The sequence below is a fragment of the Zeus faber genome (genome assembly GCF_960531495.2).
Source record: "Zeus faber genome assembly, chromosome: 20".
NCBI lineage: Eukaryota > Metazoa > Chordata > Actinopteri > Zeiformes > Zeidae > Zeus > Zeus faber.
In genome coordinates this window covers 3,183,911-3,200,641 of record NC_137207.1, presented here as the reverse complement: position 1 = coordinate 3,200,641, position 16,731 = coordinate 3,183,911, and the positions used below count along the sequence as shown (strand labels likewise).

The 16,731-nt window shown below is 42.3% G+C and overlaps 1 protein-coding gene across 1 annotated transcript in view; it reads left to right on the top strand.

The window, feature by feature from the left end:
* The window catches only part of mapk8b (mitogen-activated protein kinase 8b), a 51,129-nt gene that overhangs the window by 12,787 nt on the left and 21,611 nt on the right, over positions 1–16,731 (top strand). The window contains exons 2-4 of the mRNA XM_080021375.1: positions 8,590–8,781; positions 9,247–9,376; positions 11,925–11,983. Of these exons, the coding sequence (XP_079877501.1) occupies positions 8,615–8,781; positions 9,247–9,376; positions 11,925–11,983 (356 nt within the window). The 5' untranslated portion in view covers positions 8,590–8,614. The remainder of the gene's footprint in view (positions 1–8,589; positions 8,782–9,246; positions 9,377–11,924; positions 11,984–16,731) is intronic.

Below are 16,731 nucleotides of genomic sequence, written 5' to 3'. Positions count from 1 at the left end.
TTCTTCATCTTTAGCCAACAGCTGTGCACTGTTGAGGAAGTCTTCTTATTTAGAGAAGGGAACGACCGTTTAGGGCAGCTCTCGGAGGTACAGCTTTAGCAAGGATGCTACTGTGTGGACGTCAGTGTTACTGCAGGAGCACAGAGTCATGAGTAAAAAAGAAGCAAGTAGTCTACAGTAACAATATGTAATGATTTACTAGTAGCAGCTTGTTGAAAGGTATAATAACATATATATTATATTAAACACCAATCAGCCACAACATTAAAACCACTGACAGGTGAAGTGAATAACATTGATCATCTCGTTCCATTTGCATCTGTCAAGGGGTGGGATATATTAGGCAGCAAGTGAACAGTCAGTTCTTGAAGTTAATGTGTTGGAAGCAAGAATAATGGGCAAGCATAAGGACAACTGAGCAACAAGGGCCCAATTGTGATGGCTAGACAATTGGGTCAGAGCATCTTCAAAACAGCAGGTCTTGTGGGGTGATCCAGTATGCAGTGGTTTGTACCTACCAGTGATCTGGCAATAGGGTCATGGGTGCCTGATGCCTCATTGATGTGTGGGGGGGGCGAAGTCTAGCTCGTCTGGTCCGATCCCACAGAAGAGCTACTGTAGCACGAATTGCTGAAAAAGTTAATGCTGGATATGATGTACATAATGTACGCAGTGCATTGCAACTTGCTGCGGAGACCCAGACCCGTCAGAGTGCTGAGTGAAGGTCAGCTTGCGATGTCTTTGCTTTATGCCTGCTTCTTCTCTTCTTCTTCCTTTGGCTGCTCCCGTTAGGGGTCGCCACAGCGGATCATCTACCTTCAATACCTTCTGTTCTGTGCATCTTCCTCCCCTACACCAACCGCCTGCATGTCCTCCCTCACCACATCTATAAACCTTCTCTTTGGCCTTCCTCTTTTCCTCTTGCCTGGCAGCTCCATCCTCAACATCCTTCTCCAATGTAACTCTCATCTCTCCTACACACGTGCCCAAACCATCTCAATGGCAACCGGGGGTGGCTTGGGCACCGGGGGTGCCCAAGCCACCCCCGGTTCAGCCACCTGCCTTTTTGTCAGTGCCACAGCCTCTAAACCGTACATGATAGCTGGTCTCACTACCGTCCTGTAGACCTTCTGACCTTGCTGGAACCCTTCTGTCACAGATCACTCCGGACACTCTTCTCCACCCACTCCACCCTGCCTGTACTCTCTTCTTCACCTCCCTCCTGCATTCTCCACTGCTTTGGATGGTCGACCCCAAGTACTTTAACTCATTCGCATTCTCCACCTCTACTCCTTGCATTCTCAGCATTTTGCCGCCCTCCCTCCCATTCAGGCACATGTATTCTGTCTTACTCCTGCTGACTTTCATTCCTCTTCTCTCTAATGCATGCCTCTATTTCTCTAGGCTCTCCTCAACCTGCTCCCTACTCTCGCTGCAGATCAAAATGTCATCCGTGAACATCATAGTCCCTGGAGACATCTGTTAACCTGTCCATCACCATTGCAAACAAGAAAGGGCTCAGAGCTGATGCTTGATGCAATCCCACCTCCACTTTGAATGCCTTTGTCACGCCCACTGCACACCTTACTACTGTCTGACTGCCCTCATACATATCCTGTACCAACCTTCTTACTTCTCTGCCATCCCCGACTTCCTCATGCAATACCACACTTCCTCCATCGGCACCCTATCATATGCTTTCTCTAAATCCACAAAGACGCAGTGCAATCCCTCTGGCCTTTCCTGTACTTTTCCATCAGCATTCTTATGGCTAACATTGCATCTGTAGTACTCTTTCCTGGCATGAAACCATACTCCTGCTTGCTGATCCCCACCTCTCGTCTTAACCAAGCCTCCACTACCCTTTCCCATGGCTTCATGCTGTGGCTGATCAACTTTATTCCCCTTTAGTTACTACAGCTCTGTGCGTCTCCCTTATTCTTTAAGATGGGTATCAGTACACTTCTTCTCCACTCCTCTGGCATCCTCTCCCTTCTCAGGATGGTGTTAAACAGTCTCGTTAGGAACACCACTTCCATCTCACCTAAACATTTCCATACTTCCCCAGATATGTCATCTGGGCCAACTGCCTTTCCACTCTTCATCTTCTTTAATGCTGTTCTCACCTTGTCCTTGCTAATTTGCTGCACTTCTTGATCCACTATCCCAACATCATCCACTCTTCTCTCCCTCTCTTTTCTTCATTCATCAACTCTTCAAAGTACTCTTTCCATCTTCTCAACACACTCTCCTCACTAGTCATCACATTCCCATCATTATCCTTCATCACCCTAACCTGCTGTACATTCTTCCCAGCTTGGTCGCTTTGTCTTGCCAATCGGTACAAGTCCTTTTCTCCTTCCTTACTGTCCAACCTCTCATACAACCTGTTGTATGCCTTTTTCCTTGCCTTTGCCACTTCCCTCTTCGCCTTGTGCCGCATCAGCTTGTACTCCTGTCTACTTTCTTCATCTCTCTGACATCCCATTTCTTCTCAGCCAACCTCTTTTGCTCTATGCTGTCCTGTACTTCCTCATTCCACCATCAAGAGTCCTTGTCTTCCTTCCTCTTCCCGCATGATACATGGAGTACCTTCTTGGCCGTCTCCCTCACCACTTCTGCAGTTGTTTCCCAGTCATCTGGTAACTGTTCATTCCCACCTATTGCCTGCCTTACCTCTTCCATAAATTGCTTGCAGCACTCCTCCTTTTTCAACCTTCACCATTATATCTTTGGCTCTTCTTTCACTCTCTTCCCCTTCTTGGCTGCCAGAGTCATCCTACAGACCACCATCTGATGCTGCCTAGCAACACACTCCCCTACCACCACTTTGCAGTCACTAATCTCTTTCAGATTGCACCTCCTGCATATGATGTAGTCCACCTGTATGCACCTTCCTCCACTCTTGTATATCACCCTGTGTTCCTCCCTCTTCTTGAAATACGTATTCAGCCCATATAGCAGCCCATTCCATCCTTTTGGCGAAATCCACCACCATCTGTCCTTCCACATTCCTCTCCTTGACACCATACCTACCCATCACCTTCTCGTCACCTATGTCTCTGATCCCTTTGCCAACATGCCCATTGAGATCTGCTCCAATGACCACTCTCTCTCCCTTGGGGACGCTCTCCACCACTACATCCAACTCACTAAAGAATTATTCTTTCTCTTCCATCTCACCGAATTTGGGGAGCATATGCACTGACCACATTCATTATCACTCCATCAATTTCCAGCTTCATGCTCATCACTCTGTCTGACACTCTCGTCACCTCCAAAACACTCTTGACATTCTTCCTTCAAGACTTCCTTCAAGAATCTCTACCCCAATTCTCCTGCCATCCACTCCATGGTAGAACAGTTTGTACCCGGCTCCGATACTCCTGGCCTTACTCTCCCTTCACCTGGTCTCTTGTACACATAGTACATCTACCCTTCTTCTCTCCATCATTACCCTTCCTAGTGCCAACTATGAAGGGTTCAAAGTTCCTACTCTCAACTCTACTCTCCTACCCTTCTTCCTCTCCTGCTGTCTCCAGACACGCCTTCCCCTCTTCTTCTTCTCTGGGCGTCAGTAGCACAATTTCCACTGGCACCCTGTTGGCTAACGGCATCCTGGTGGTCGTTGTTAACCCGGGCCTCGACCAATCCGGTAGGGATATCCGATTTGTTATCCGCATGTTTGATTTGGCATGGTTTTTACGCCCTTCCTGACGCAACCCTCTATTCATCCGTGCTTGGGACCGGCACTGATGATACACTGGCTTGTGCACCCCCAGTGGCTAGATTTGCTTAATGCCTGCTACTGATAGCTATTGTTGAGCCTTTTAACAATTTAAGAAAAGGGGAATAGAAAAAGGTGATCCTGGTGTGCAGTCACAGTGAAATCCGCTCCAACCAGAGCGTAATCGACAGAAGGGGACGCTGGGGGACGGGGGGCATCTTTTGTCACCCTCTGAGAAAATGTGCAGTTATCATTGAAGAGGCAATCTCCTCAGTGCAGTGTTCCAAATTTAACTAATGATTTGTCTTTTAAAAGCCACATCAGATCCAGCTTGCTTTCCTGATCTCTCGTTCTTACTTGTTCTCTTTCATGCACTTTCACTCTGACTCATTCACTCTCTGTGGGCTGATTCATATGCAGCATCCAAAAAAAACAGCAATTGGGAAACGTGAGCCATGCCACCTGCATTCTTTGTTTAAGGCACTTTGAAGGTTTCACTTTGGTCGCTCCTAGCATTTCTGTGCAACTGAAACCACCCAGGACTTCACACCTAGCGATTAGGGGTGAAAGGATACACAAATTCGTATTGAGTTTATAGGGCTCACGGTTCAGTATGGATTACAACCTAACAAGTCACTCTATAAAGTGGACAAAATAAAGTATAGCACATTCCATTATATGGCATTCATAATCATCCACTATCCTGTTAAGTGTCCATTTATCCCTGTTGGTGAGGTTCAACTTGACCACTGAGCCTCTTAGCTCATGCAGTTGGTCCATACTTGGCATATGCTGCCATTAGTTCTCAGACTGTTTCCCTGAACACATTATATTAATTTGCAGTTATTGTGACCGATACATCTTCAATTCAGGTGCAGACTATTTGGCCTCTGTTAGTTACATTAAATTACATTATGTCATTTAGCAGATGCTGTTGTTTAAAGCGATGTACAATAAGTTGACTCATGAAAGATCGAATAACGAATAGTGGATGCTAATACACAGGTACCAATCTCAAATGGGACGGTTGTGCTGATAATTAGGGAGATAATTAGGCATTGCTATGCTTAAGGAGGGTGTCTCAAGTCAACTGCCATAATACATCTCCATAAACCAGTTCCAAATGGTTGGGTGGGCAACCAAGCTGCAACAACCACCGCAAGGACCAGTGCACTATTTCACTCTGGCTATTGAGTGGGCACCCTTTTTTTTTTCGCAGATTCTTAATTGAATTATGCCCACTACAACTTTAGAAGGTTCAACAGTGAGTTCTAGTTTCCTAGAAGAGCCCCCTTCATACGTTTGCCCGGCACCCTCAGCCTACCATTATTCCATGCATACATGCACAGTGATAATCTTTTACTACCACCACCGAGCACTGCACAGACATGCCCAGTCTTTATTATGGATGCAACGGTACACGGTATGTTATCGAACCGTTCGGTACGCCCCCTACGGTTCAATACGTACGCGTGAACCATGGAGTTACAGTTTCACGGTAGAAGTTCACTGGACGTGTTGGCGCAGCTTAAGGGTGCTGTGCGGCCTGCCGTTAGTGTTGCTTCCTATTTAAACTGTTTAGAGTTGCTGTGGGATTTGCTTAATGATCAAGACCTGTGTTAAATATTCAGAACAATCAGAATCAGCTTTATTCGCCAAGTACGTGCACATACATACAAAGAATTTGACGGGTATTTTTTTCATTACTCTTAATGTACTTACATGGACTAGACATACAGCTGAAACAAAGACAACAAGCTAAACATAAACATTTAACTACTATACACTCACCGGCCACTTTATTAGGTACACCTGTTCAATTGCTTGTTAACACAAATAGCTAATCAGCCAATCACATGGCAGCAACTCATTGCATGGGGAGGATGACTTGCTGAAGTTCAAACCCAGCATCAGAATGGGGAAGAAAGGGGATTTAAGTGACTTTGAAAGTGGCACGGTTGTTGGTGCCAGACAGGCTGGTCTGAGTATTTCAGAAACTGCTGACCTACTGGGATTTACAGAGAATGGTCTGAAAAAGAAGAAATATCCAGTGAGCGGCAGTGTGGATGAAATTGCTTTGTTGATATCAGAGGTCAGAGAAGAATGGGCAGACTGGTTTGAGACGATAGAAAGAAAGAAACTCAAATAAACACTCGTTACAACCAAGGTATGCAGAATACCATCTCTGAACGCACAACACGTCGAACCTTGAAGCAGATGGGCTACAGCAGCAGAAGACCACACCGGGTGCCACTCCTGTCAGCTAAGAACAGGAAACTGAGGCTACAATTCGCACAGGCTCACCAAAAATGGACAATAGAAGATTGGAAAAATGTTGCCTGGTCTGATGAGTCTCGATTTCAGCTGCGACATTCAGATGGTAGGGTCATGGTAGGCTCAGAATTTGGCGTTTACAACATGAAAGCATGGATCCATCCTGCCTTGTGTCAGGCTGTTGGTGTAATGGTGTGGGGGATATTTTCTTGGCACACTTTGGGCCCCTTAGTACCAATTGAGCATTGTTTAAATGCCTCAGAATACCTGAGTATTGTTGCTGACCATGTCCATCCCTTTATGAGCACAATGTACCCATCTTCTGATGGCTAGTTCCAGCAGGATCATGCACCATCACAGAGCTCAAATCATCTCAAACTGGTTTCTTGAACAATCTCACTACTGTGGTAACTGAAAATTGCAGAGGTAGTCTGTATGTGCAGCTGTCCTATCACGTGAGCATGATCAGATTGCGTGATGTATTTGTCATAGACATACAGCAGATTGGTAATCTGAATGTGCAGTCAGACTTGGAAATAAAAAATCGGACGTAGGAATCAGCCAAGAAAATTGCTATCGGTGCGTCGCTAGTTGGTAAACATGTTTGGTAACTTTACCGGATGATGCATTTCAAAGGGGTATATCATAATGATATGAATTTGTATACTGTATATATTTAGCCATAGTAGCTTGAACGCGATGTGATTAGCCTTGTTAAGAAAAGACTACGGTGTAAATAACTGATGGAGTCATTTAGCTGCAGTAACTCAAACACCACGGAGACTCCCTCTTACACTACTGTGGTACTCAAAATATTTTCCCAAGGTTGGCAGGTCTGAAGTTATAACTTTTATACGTTTGTACAAACCCCAATTCCAATGAAGTTTGGACGTTGTGTAAAATGTAAATTAAAAACAGAATACAATGATTTGCAAATCTTTTTCAACCTATATTCAATTGAATACACTACAAAGACAAGATATTTAATTTTCAAACTGATAAACTTTATTTTTATTTTTTTGCAAATATTCACTCATTTTGAATTTGATGCCTGCGACACGTTCCAAAAAAGCTGGGACAGGGGCAACAAAAGACTGGAAAAATTCCTCAGGTGAACGGGTTAATTGGAAACATGTGAGTTTGGTATAAAAGGAGCATCCCCGAAAGGCTCAGTTTTTCACAAGCAAGGATGGGGTGAGGTTCACCACTTTGTGAATAACTGCATGAGCCATTAGTCTAACAGTTGAAGAACAAAGTTTCTCAACGTACAATTGCAAGGAATTTAGGGATTTCATCATCTACAGTCCATAATCTCATCATAAGATTCAGAGAATCTGGAGAAATCTCTGCCCGTAAGCGGCAAGGCCGAAAATCAATGTTGAATGCCCATGACCTACGATCCCTCAGGTGGCACTGCATTTAAAAACCGACATCATTCTGTGAAGGATATTACCACGTGGGCTCAGGAACCCTTCGGAAAACCATTGTCAGTTAACACAGTTTGTCGCTACATCTACAAGTGCAAGTTCAAACTCTACCATGCAAAGTGAAAGCCATATATCAGCAACACACAGAAACGCCGCCAGCTTCTCTGGGTCCAGGCTCATCTGAGATGGACTGACGCAAAGTGGAAAAGTGTGCTGTGGTCTGACGAGTCCACATTTCCAATTGTTTTTGGAAATCATGGACGTTATGTCCTCCGGGCCAAAGAGGAAAAGGACCATCCAGATTGTTTTCATCGCAAAGTTCAAAAGCCAGCATCTGTGATGGTATGGGGGTGTGTTAGTGCCCATGGCATGGGTAACTTGCACATCTGTGAAGGCACCATTAAAGCTGAAGGGTACATACAGGTTTTGGAGCAACATATGCTGCCATCGAAACAACGTCTTTTTCAGGGACGTCCCTGCTTATTTCAGCAAGACAATGCCAAGCCACATTCTCCATGTGTTACAACAGCGTGGCTTCGTAGTAAAAGAGTGCAGGTACTAGACTGGGCTGCCTGCAGTCCAGACCTGTCTCCCATTGAAAATGCGTGGTGCATTATGAAGCGCAAAATACAACAACGGAGACCACGGACTGTTGAACAACCTAAGTCGTACGTCAAGCAAGAATGGGAAAGAATTCCACCTACAAACTTCAACAATTAGTGTCCTCAGTTCCCAAACGCTTATTGAGTGTTGTTAAAAGGAAAGGTGATGTAACACAGTGGTAAACATGCCCCTGTCCCAGCTTTTTTGGAACGTGTTGCAGGCATCAAATTCGAAATGAGTAAATATTTTCAAAAAAACAAAGTTTATCAGTTTGAACATTAAATATCTTGTGTTATGAGTGTATGCAATTGAATATAGGTTGAAAAGGATTTGCAAATCATTGTATTCTGTTTTAATTTACATTTTACACAACGTCCCAACTTAATTGGAATTGGGGTTTGTACATCACCATAGCAACATATTGTCTAGTTTTGCTGTTGCACCTCACCTCAATTATTTCAAAGTGCTGAATAATCTGTCTGTGGCTGAGCTGACAGACTATCCTCCTTTTTCCTTTGACTTATATTAATTTTCATCTGCTTATGTTCCATTCCGCAGGTATTACGAGGACAACTCCACTTGGATGTCGAAACGTAACGTTTTTTTCATCTACGACGTGATGGACATCATGAATCGGAATAAACGAGAAAAGGAGTACTACAGTTTAGATGTTGGGGATTCCACCTTTACAGTGTTAAAGCGCTACCAGAATCTTAGGCCTATTGGATCCGGAGCACAGGGCATTGTCTGGTAAGTCCGAAGAGCTGAGAAATGTGAGAGTGTGAGTGTGAAATTGGGGAAAAAATGTGAATTGAATGCAGAAGTAATTTTTATTTTTAATTATCCGTTATACGATAACCATACAATATTTCTGACCTTGTGCTAAACAATAGGCACATGGAAAGTATAACATTAAGTAAAACCATACAGTAAAAGCCTTAATCACTTAACCACATTTCACATAGAAATCAACCATCTCCACTAGTCTAAACCTCCACCGGGCAAGGAAAACTCCCAGGAAAACTGCGACTGACTGACTACTCTGTGAGTTTCAGTGGAGTTTAAATAAATCTTTAGGAACAGTTTCTATCTGTATTCACTCCGGTTTAAGTTAAGCTAATCTTTCAGTCTGAATGACGGCGGATAAATCAGGTTTAACTGTAATCTCCTCAACCGTTCGTCAGTCATCAAACTAATCAAACTTTTCCTTTGCAGTTCTGCGTATGACCATAACCTAGAGAGGAATGTCGCCATTAAGAAGTTGAGCCGGCCCTTTCAGAACCAGACCCATGCCAAACGGGCCTACAGAGAACTGGTGCTCATGAAATGCGTCAACCACAAGAACGTAAGCCATTTGTGCCAGCTTTCAGTTGCGTTCCACGCATGCTGTATGTCTGTAGGTTCTGTGGCTTGGTTCGAAATGAAGTGAAGCACTCATTTTTCCCCCGTTCTTGTGCAGGTTTATGGTTTGTGTACTCAAGGGATACATGCTTTATGCGCTGGCCATTTCTGAATACACCATAGCTCAAAAGGATTAAGTTTTTAAAGGATTTTATTTAGTGATGGCGACTCTATGTTTGAAGGCATCTTAGCCATCTTTTATACCCATGATATATTGTAAATCATGTGATAATCTATAACTGACTACTAGAGGTACCCCTGTCTATTAAAAAAATATCATGTGTCTAAACACAGGGGGAAAATACAAATACAAAACACCCAAGTGTAAACCCAAAACGTCTAATGTTGAAGTCCTCATTCAGGCCTTCAGGGACCAAAGTATCCAGTGCAACAAGTACCCCTAGCTCAGGCTGAATAGCCAAGAGTCCTTTATGAAGCTCAAACTTTTGGAACATATTTACCATCTTTATATTTCTTAGTATATGTAAATGAATATGCGTATGTGAATATATGATAATGAATGAATGGAATGGGAAATCGAAGCTAGTTGTGTACGGGGGGTATTTAGCTCTCAAAATTGCCTCAATAACACATGCATTCAATGTGATGTGATGCATTAAATATATGTTTGTCTTTGATTAGGTTATTATCTTGCAAATCTGCAATGCTTTTATTTGTTTTTTGCATAGCTACTCGAAAAGAGTATCATTACCTTAAATACCTTGTTGAGTGACATCTCTTGATGAAGGCTGTAGAGCAGGGGTGTCAACCTCATATATATATATATATATATATATATATATATACACAGTACATACACACACAACAGCCACAACATTAAAACCACCACTTATATTGTGTAGCTCCCCCTTGTGCCACCAAAACAGCTCTGACCTGTGGAGGCATGGACTCCACAAGACCTCTGAAGGTGTCCTGTGCTATCTGGCACCAAGACGTTAGCAGTAGATCCTTCTGTCCTGTAAGTTGTTAGGTGGGGCTCCCATGGATTGGGCTCGTTATTCCAGCACATCCCGCAGATGCATGATTAGATTGAGATCTGGGGAATTTGGAGTCCAAGTCAACACCTTGAACACTTTGTCATGTTCCTCAAACATTCCTGAGTAAGTTTTGCAGTGTAGCAGGGTGCATTATCATGCTGAAAGAGGCCACTGCAAGCAGGGAGTACCGTTGCCATGAAGGGGTGTACTTGGTCTGCAACAATGTATAGGTAGGTGGTACATGTCAAAGTAACACCCACATGAATGCCAGGACCCAAGGTTTTCTCAGAAGAACATTGCCCAGAACTTCACACTGCCTCTTCCAGCTTAACTTCTTACCATAGTGCAACCTGGTGCCATCTCTTCCCCAGATAAACGACGCACACGCACCCGGCCATCCACGTGATTTAAAAGAAAATGTGATTCATTAGACCAGGCCACCTTCCTCCATTGCTCCATGCTCCGGTTCTGACGCTCACGTGGCCATCAGAGGCACTTTCCGCAGTGGACAGGGGTCAGCATAGGCACTTTGACCAGTCTGGGTCTACGCAGCAAGTTGCGATTCACTGTGTGTTCTGATTCCTTTCTTTCCTTTTAGCCAGCATTAACTCTTTCAGCAATTTTTGCTGCAGCTCTTCTATGGGATCAGAACAGACAAGCTAGCCTTCTTCATTCCCCTTGCGCATCAATGAGCGTTGGGCGCCCATGACCCTGTTGGTTCACCAGTTGTTCTTCCTTGGACCACTTTTGGTAGGTACTAACCACTGCATACCAGGAACACCCCACAAGATCTGCCTTTTTGGAGATGGTCTGACCCAGCCATCACAATTTGGTCCTTGTCAGAGTCGCTCAGATCCTTACGTTCGCTAATTTTTCATGCTTTCAACACGTCAACTTCAAGACCTGACTGTTCACTTGCTGCCCAATACTATATCCCACCCCTTGACAGGTGCCATAGGAACAAGATGAGCAATGTTATTCACTTCACCTGGTTTTAATGTTGTGGCTAATTGGTTTTAAAACACACCAAGTACACCAAACACCAAGTATTGTGCAATTAAAACAACAAGAATTGTCAGAACAATTATGTCACATGGGCTCATCCTGTCACACCAAGATCATTATTTATATTTTAGTCGATGTGAGAAGTTCAGTTGCTGTACGGGTCTGTCTAATTTTGGGGGTGGAGGGGGGCCGTTGCGTGTTTGGAATTGTATTGAAGATGTGAAGATTACAGAGCCAATATTATTATAAGACGCAGACAATTGCATAGGACAGATGGGCCTTGAGTTTGCCATATGTGCTGTAAAGCTGTGCAATTAATCTGTCACCAAGGTGTTGAACCTGTTTCAGCTATGCCATAGTAGCTGAAGTTGAGGAATGCAATGATAGTGATCTTCAAATGCTGACAAATGTTTTTTTTCCATTCATTGCAGCTCTTCCCTTTCCTTCTTGCACCTGCAAAATAACAGTCGTTCTTTTTCATTTGTGCAGATAATCGGCTTATTAAATGTCTTCACACCACAGAAGACGTTGGAAGAGTTCCAAGACGTGTGAGTATCTGTCTCCGGCCAACTATAGCAACACTGGAAGCCTTGTAAAATAATGCAGCAAAGGTTTCTGGACTTTGGCTCTTACAATGGGTGATCTAGCATACATTAAGTCTCTACTTAGAGTTATGACTCCTGTGCCTTAAAAAGTATGTAAACGCAATCTACAGTACAGCACGTTTCTAACATAGCAGAGGGCAGTGTTACAGAACTTTCCATAGATCTAGCTAATGTTGAAGTCACTACTACATTATTTTATTTCGCATTAGATTCATTTTCGTTGCTCTGTCTGCATTGGTCTAAATATCACATGTTTATTTGCGTCACAATTGAAAGGCATTGTGGAACCGGAGTTCAACTTTGTAATCCGGTTCATTCAACAACAGCAACAAGAACTGGCATCATATAGCATTGTCATTAGCTATAAGCAAAACAGAGGCTTTCAAACGCAACATTGTGGAGGTTGTGCTTTGAAATCCTTATCTGTATAATGTAGCCAGAACGTATTTTAAAGACGACAAAATGTTTTACAACTCCTGGAACCAAATTGCCTAGATGTTGGGTGTAAAAGACCCTGCACTGTGCAAAAATAGCGCCAACATCTATGCAAGTTCATACCATCACATACCTTTTTTTGTCAAATTTGACTTGGTCTTACAAAAACATGCCATCGTTTATCTGTAAATTTATTTTTTTTATAATTTTTTTCCACTATGAATATGACATGTGACACAAAACTGACTTTTTGACACTATTTTCCTCTTGAAATGTATCATGACTTTGAAATACTGCTTATTTTGCTTGAAATACTGCACTTCTAATTTCAAAATTATGCTTAGAGATAAGACGATACAATATACAATCCAAAACATTTTATTACACTACATCAAGAAATGTGAGAAACTCGCCGATCCTTGGTCTTCCTCAATGACCCGGGTGTGTATCTCAGTAAACTGAAACTACATTTCAAGAACTGAATTTGAATTATGACAACTGAATTTAAATTGTGAGAACTGAAGGAATTTTCCATGAGGATCAAATACGTGTCAAACCAAATGAATTCAATTTCATAATATTACATTCAGTTTTAAATGATGCTATTCTAATTCAGTTTGGATATTGGATATGGATATTTTCGAAAATATAACCCCCCCCCATAAATCTTCTCATTACGCTCACATGAGCATGCCAGGCCAGCACGGGGGCAATTATGCCATAAAATATGATGTCAATCACCACAGAAGAACATGTGTTCTTGCTTCTTGAGCTTCTTGAGTGCTGTGATAATAATATTCATACACAACACTCAATGGGTAAGATTCCTAAAGTTGGAGTGACTTTTAAACTTTTTATGGAGACATGGCGAACAACACAATGGTTGTCAGCCATTGCTCGTAGGTTTCTGACACAAGTTGAGGTCCTGACGTCAGCGTTTTCAAGAAGCTCCGTTTTAATTGTCTAATTTATCAAAACAAGTTTTGATAAATTTCCACCCTGGAAGGCGTTTTCCAAAAGCTTTGTTTCGAGCAATCTAAAATGCCGTTTTCTTGTGGATGGGAGGCAAACACTATAACCACTCTTTAAAACATTCTAAAAACAGGATTTATTTTTCATTTCCTATACATTGTGATTTGGTGAATCCAGCCCGTCAGCACTACATACAAGTTAGAAGGCTGACACTGATGAAAATGCCTCTATACGACACCCTTACAATTCTGGAGCTAGTAGCAGTTACATTAATCTTGCTTCAGAATGCTTCAACACATATGCCCTTCCATTCGTGATTGGCGATCACAGGGCATGGGACTATTGCAATGCCCAGGTAAAATGTCTTCTTTAAGTCTTCTTAAACTGTTCTTTATCTTGATAGATAAGCAAATGGGCCAGATGTAGTTTAGACACCATTTTCAATATATCTTGAATTTGCATTTAATAGAGAGATGACTTCCCGGTGAAAACCTCAAAACACTCTACTCAATGGAAGTCACTCCCAATGGCTCGCTATTACAGCCTGCACCTATAAATCTATTAGATCTTCCAACTAGCCGATTTTGCAAAACACTGTATGTAAGAGGAATATATTACTGCTGCCATGGCATTAATTAATGGGTAATTGATGGTTATTAAAATGAAAATACAACTCTAATATTTGAATTAGGTTAATGACCGTGTCAACATGTGCGGCACAAAGTGGAATTAGTTCCGGTATTTTACTGCTATTTTACTTATCGGGTTTGTAAAACCCCAGTGTCTCATAAAATGTGACATCGTTGACCCTGAATTTTGACCATTCCACATTTTCTACAGCCTTTACCAAAGCGAAGACTACAGCTTGTACAGTGAAGGGATGGAGGACACGTTGCGCTAATCAAATAAAGTCAAACACTGACGTTTTTTATGGGTACGCCCCCCCTCCTTTTCCCTTTAGTGCATGCTAAAACATCTGGAATTCTCATTTTTAGGTGGATTTTTATTAAAGGAAGCACTGGGATGTATTTAGCAGTGTGCTCAGTGCCTTTAGAAGTAGGCTGTGTGAGTGTCCGTGTGGCCCAACTCGCAGAGCGTGGTCGGGTGAGATGTGGTGAGAAGTGATGGCTTGGAACATTGTGGAGCATGATGTGATTAATTTGCTCGTTGCTGAGAACACGTGTGTGCGCTTGAATTTGATTGCATGCGTCAGTGTGTTCGCCTGATTGGAGCTGCATTGCAAACAAAAAATAGCCAAATGGTAGCCACAAGGGGAGATGCCGACTCAAACAAACAAAAAGGTTTTTGTCCGTGTGCTTAGACATGCATTGGTGGTTCGCGAGCGCATAGAACGTCATGTTATGTGGCAAATGCAGTCTCCCCGTTCCAGAAGTGCGGGATTTAGTATTTACAAGTGAAGTATGTAGACAAAAACATCCAGTTTTTACTAAGCAACAGAGAGACGTGCATCGTTTTTCTGGAACAGTACGGAGTAAGAACTTGGACAGTCCGTGAGTTGAGTTTTGGAAATATTGTTTCATACACGTTGGAAACAAACAAAAATAAATAGATCTCGAATAAAAAGAAAGGGACGTGAGCCTGCGTGCACCGCTGCCTGGAGGAGAAACTCTGCTCTAAATCTTGGTTAGTTAGGTTTACGTTTTTCATTTTCCATACAAGTGAGAAACTAAGGCAACAAAATAAATCTAAGTCTTTCTCTATGACATTATTTTATATATTGCTATATTATAATCACAAGATTTCTTATCAGGCGCGCTTTTTTATTTTATTTTATTTTTTAATTAATGGGTGGCGACTTGGAACCTCGGTGCACCTGCAATGTGCACACAGCTGAGCCCACATCACGGGCGTCTGGCCTACCATCGGGGCACCCATGATCTGCGCTCCACTGTGCTGCTCCATTTATCCAGAGCGGCAAAATGCCTAGAACCAGGTCCATGTGCCTTTTTTTTAAATTTTTTTTTATTTTTATTTTTTGAGGACCTGCCCCTCAAAGTCTCTGTATGGTACTGTAGAGTGGGGAAGTGAGACCACCAGTGGTTATTCGACAGCTCTGAGCGGAGAGGGGGAGAGCCTCTCCTCTTTCTCTCTCTCCCTCTCCCCCTCTCTCTCTCCCTCTCCACTCCAGTTTCAGAACATGGTTTACTGCACTAACACCGTTTCAGTGCTCGTATTTTTCCATGCGAGAAGAAAAACGTGTCATCAATGTCAATCAAGATCGATGCGGAGTTGATCGCCGATAGATGATTTAATCATAAATCGGCCAAAGCCTAACCTAATATAATTGTACGTGTTCCTTATCTCGATGATGTCCATATACTGACACTATTTTGCAAAATCATTACATTTCATAATTACACGTTTTCATCAATATGTCAAGGAAATTCTGATTTTTCAGTTCAGTTGAATTTAGATTATTAATCACAATTATTTCTCTGACAACCAATCGACAACTACCCTCTGTGCTTGCTGTGGAAATTTTTATTTTTCCTTTTCTTTTTGTCTGTGATACATATTTCTGAGTAGAATACAAATCCTTTTGAAATGTCTGATCTGTATCAGGGAGTGCATTTCAAAGTGGTGAGAATGTAAACAAAAGGTAAGCTAAGCTAGCTATAAGCAACTTCATTTTGAAAGCACGAAAAATATCAACATTCCAGGAATAACTGTAAAATGTATTGTCCTTCCACAGTAACTAAGGCCATAGCCTTTCACGTCTCCAGACTAACTTTTCCACTAGTGCTAACCCAGCAAAAAATTTAGGGGCACTACTGAAACCAACATGCAACGCAACACATACCTACACATCTTAACTGTATCACTGACTGAAATACTTTGCTAATGGACAATTTACAGAAATAACAATGTGCTGTTTTATTTTAAAGAAAATAAGTCACAAAGTGAAGTAGTTCTTTAACAGAAAAAGTTATGGAGATAACTTGTGCTTTTTTAAAATATGGACACCAAGTAATGAATTTACAAATGTGAAGGTAAGTTATGTTGTCAGTACATTACTGTCATTAACAATCACAACAAAAGGAACAAGGAACTCCCTCTAAGGCCATGGACACACTACATGACTTTCAAAGTCGTTATATCGCTGTACTGTTCACACTACACAACTTTCTGTCTTGTGATCGGGAATCTTGAAGTCGTTGTGGTTTCACATTAATAAAGTGTTCAGTGAGCACTTTATTAACTCAATAAGCTACCTACCTGAGCTACCATGGGGATGGTAGAGCTGGTCGTCTTGTAATCTAAAG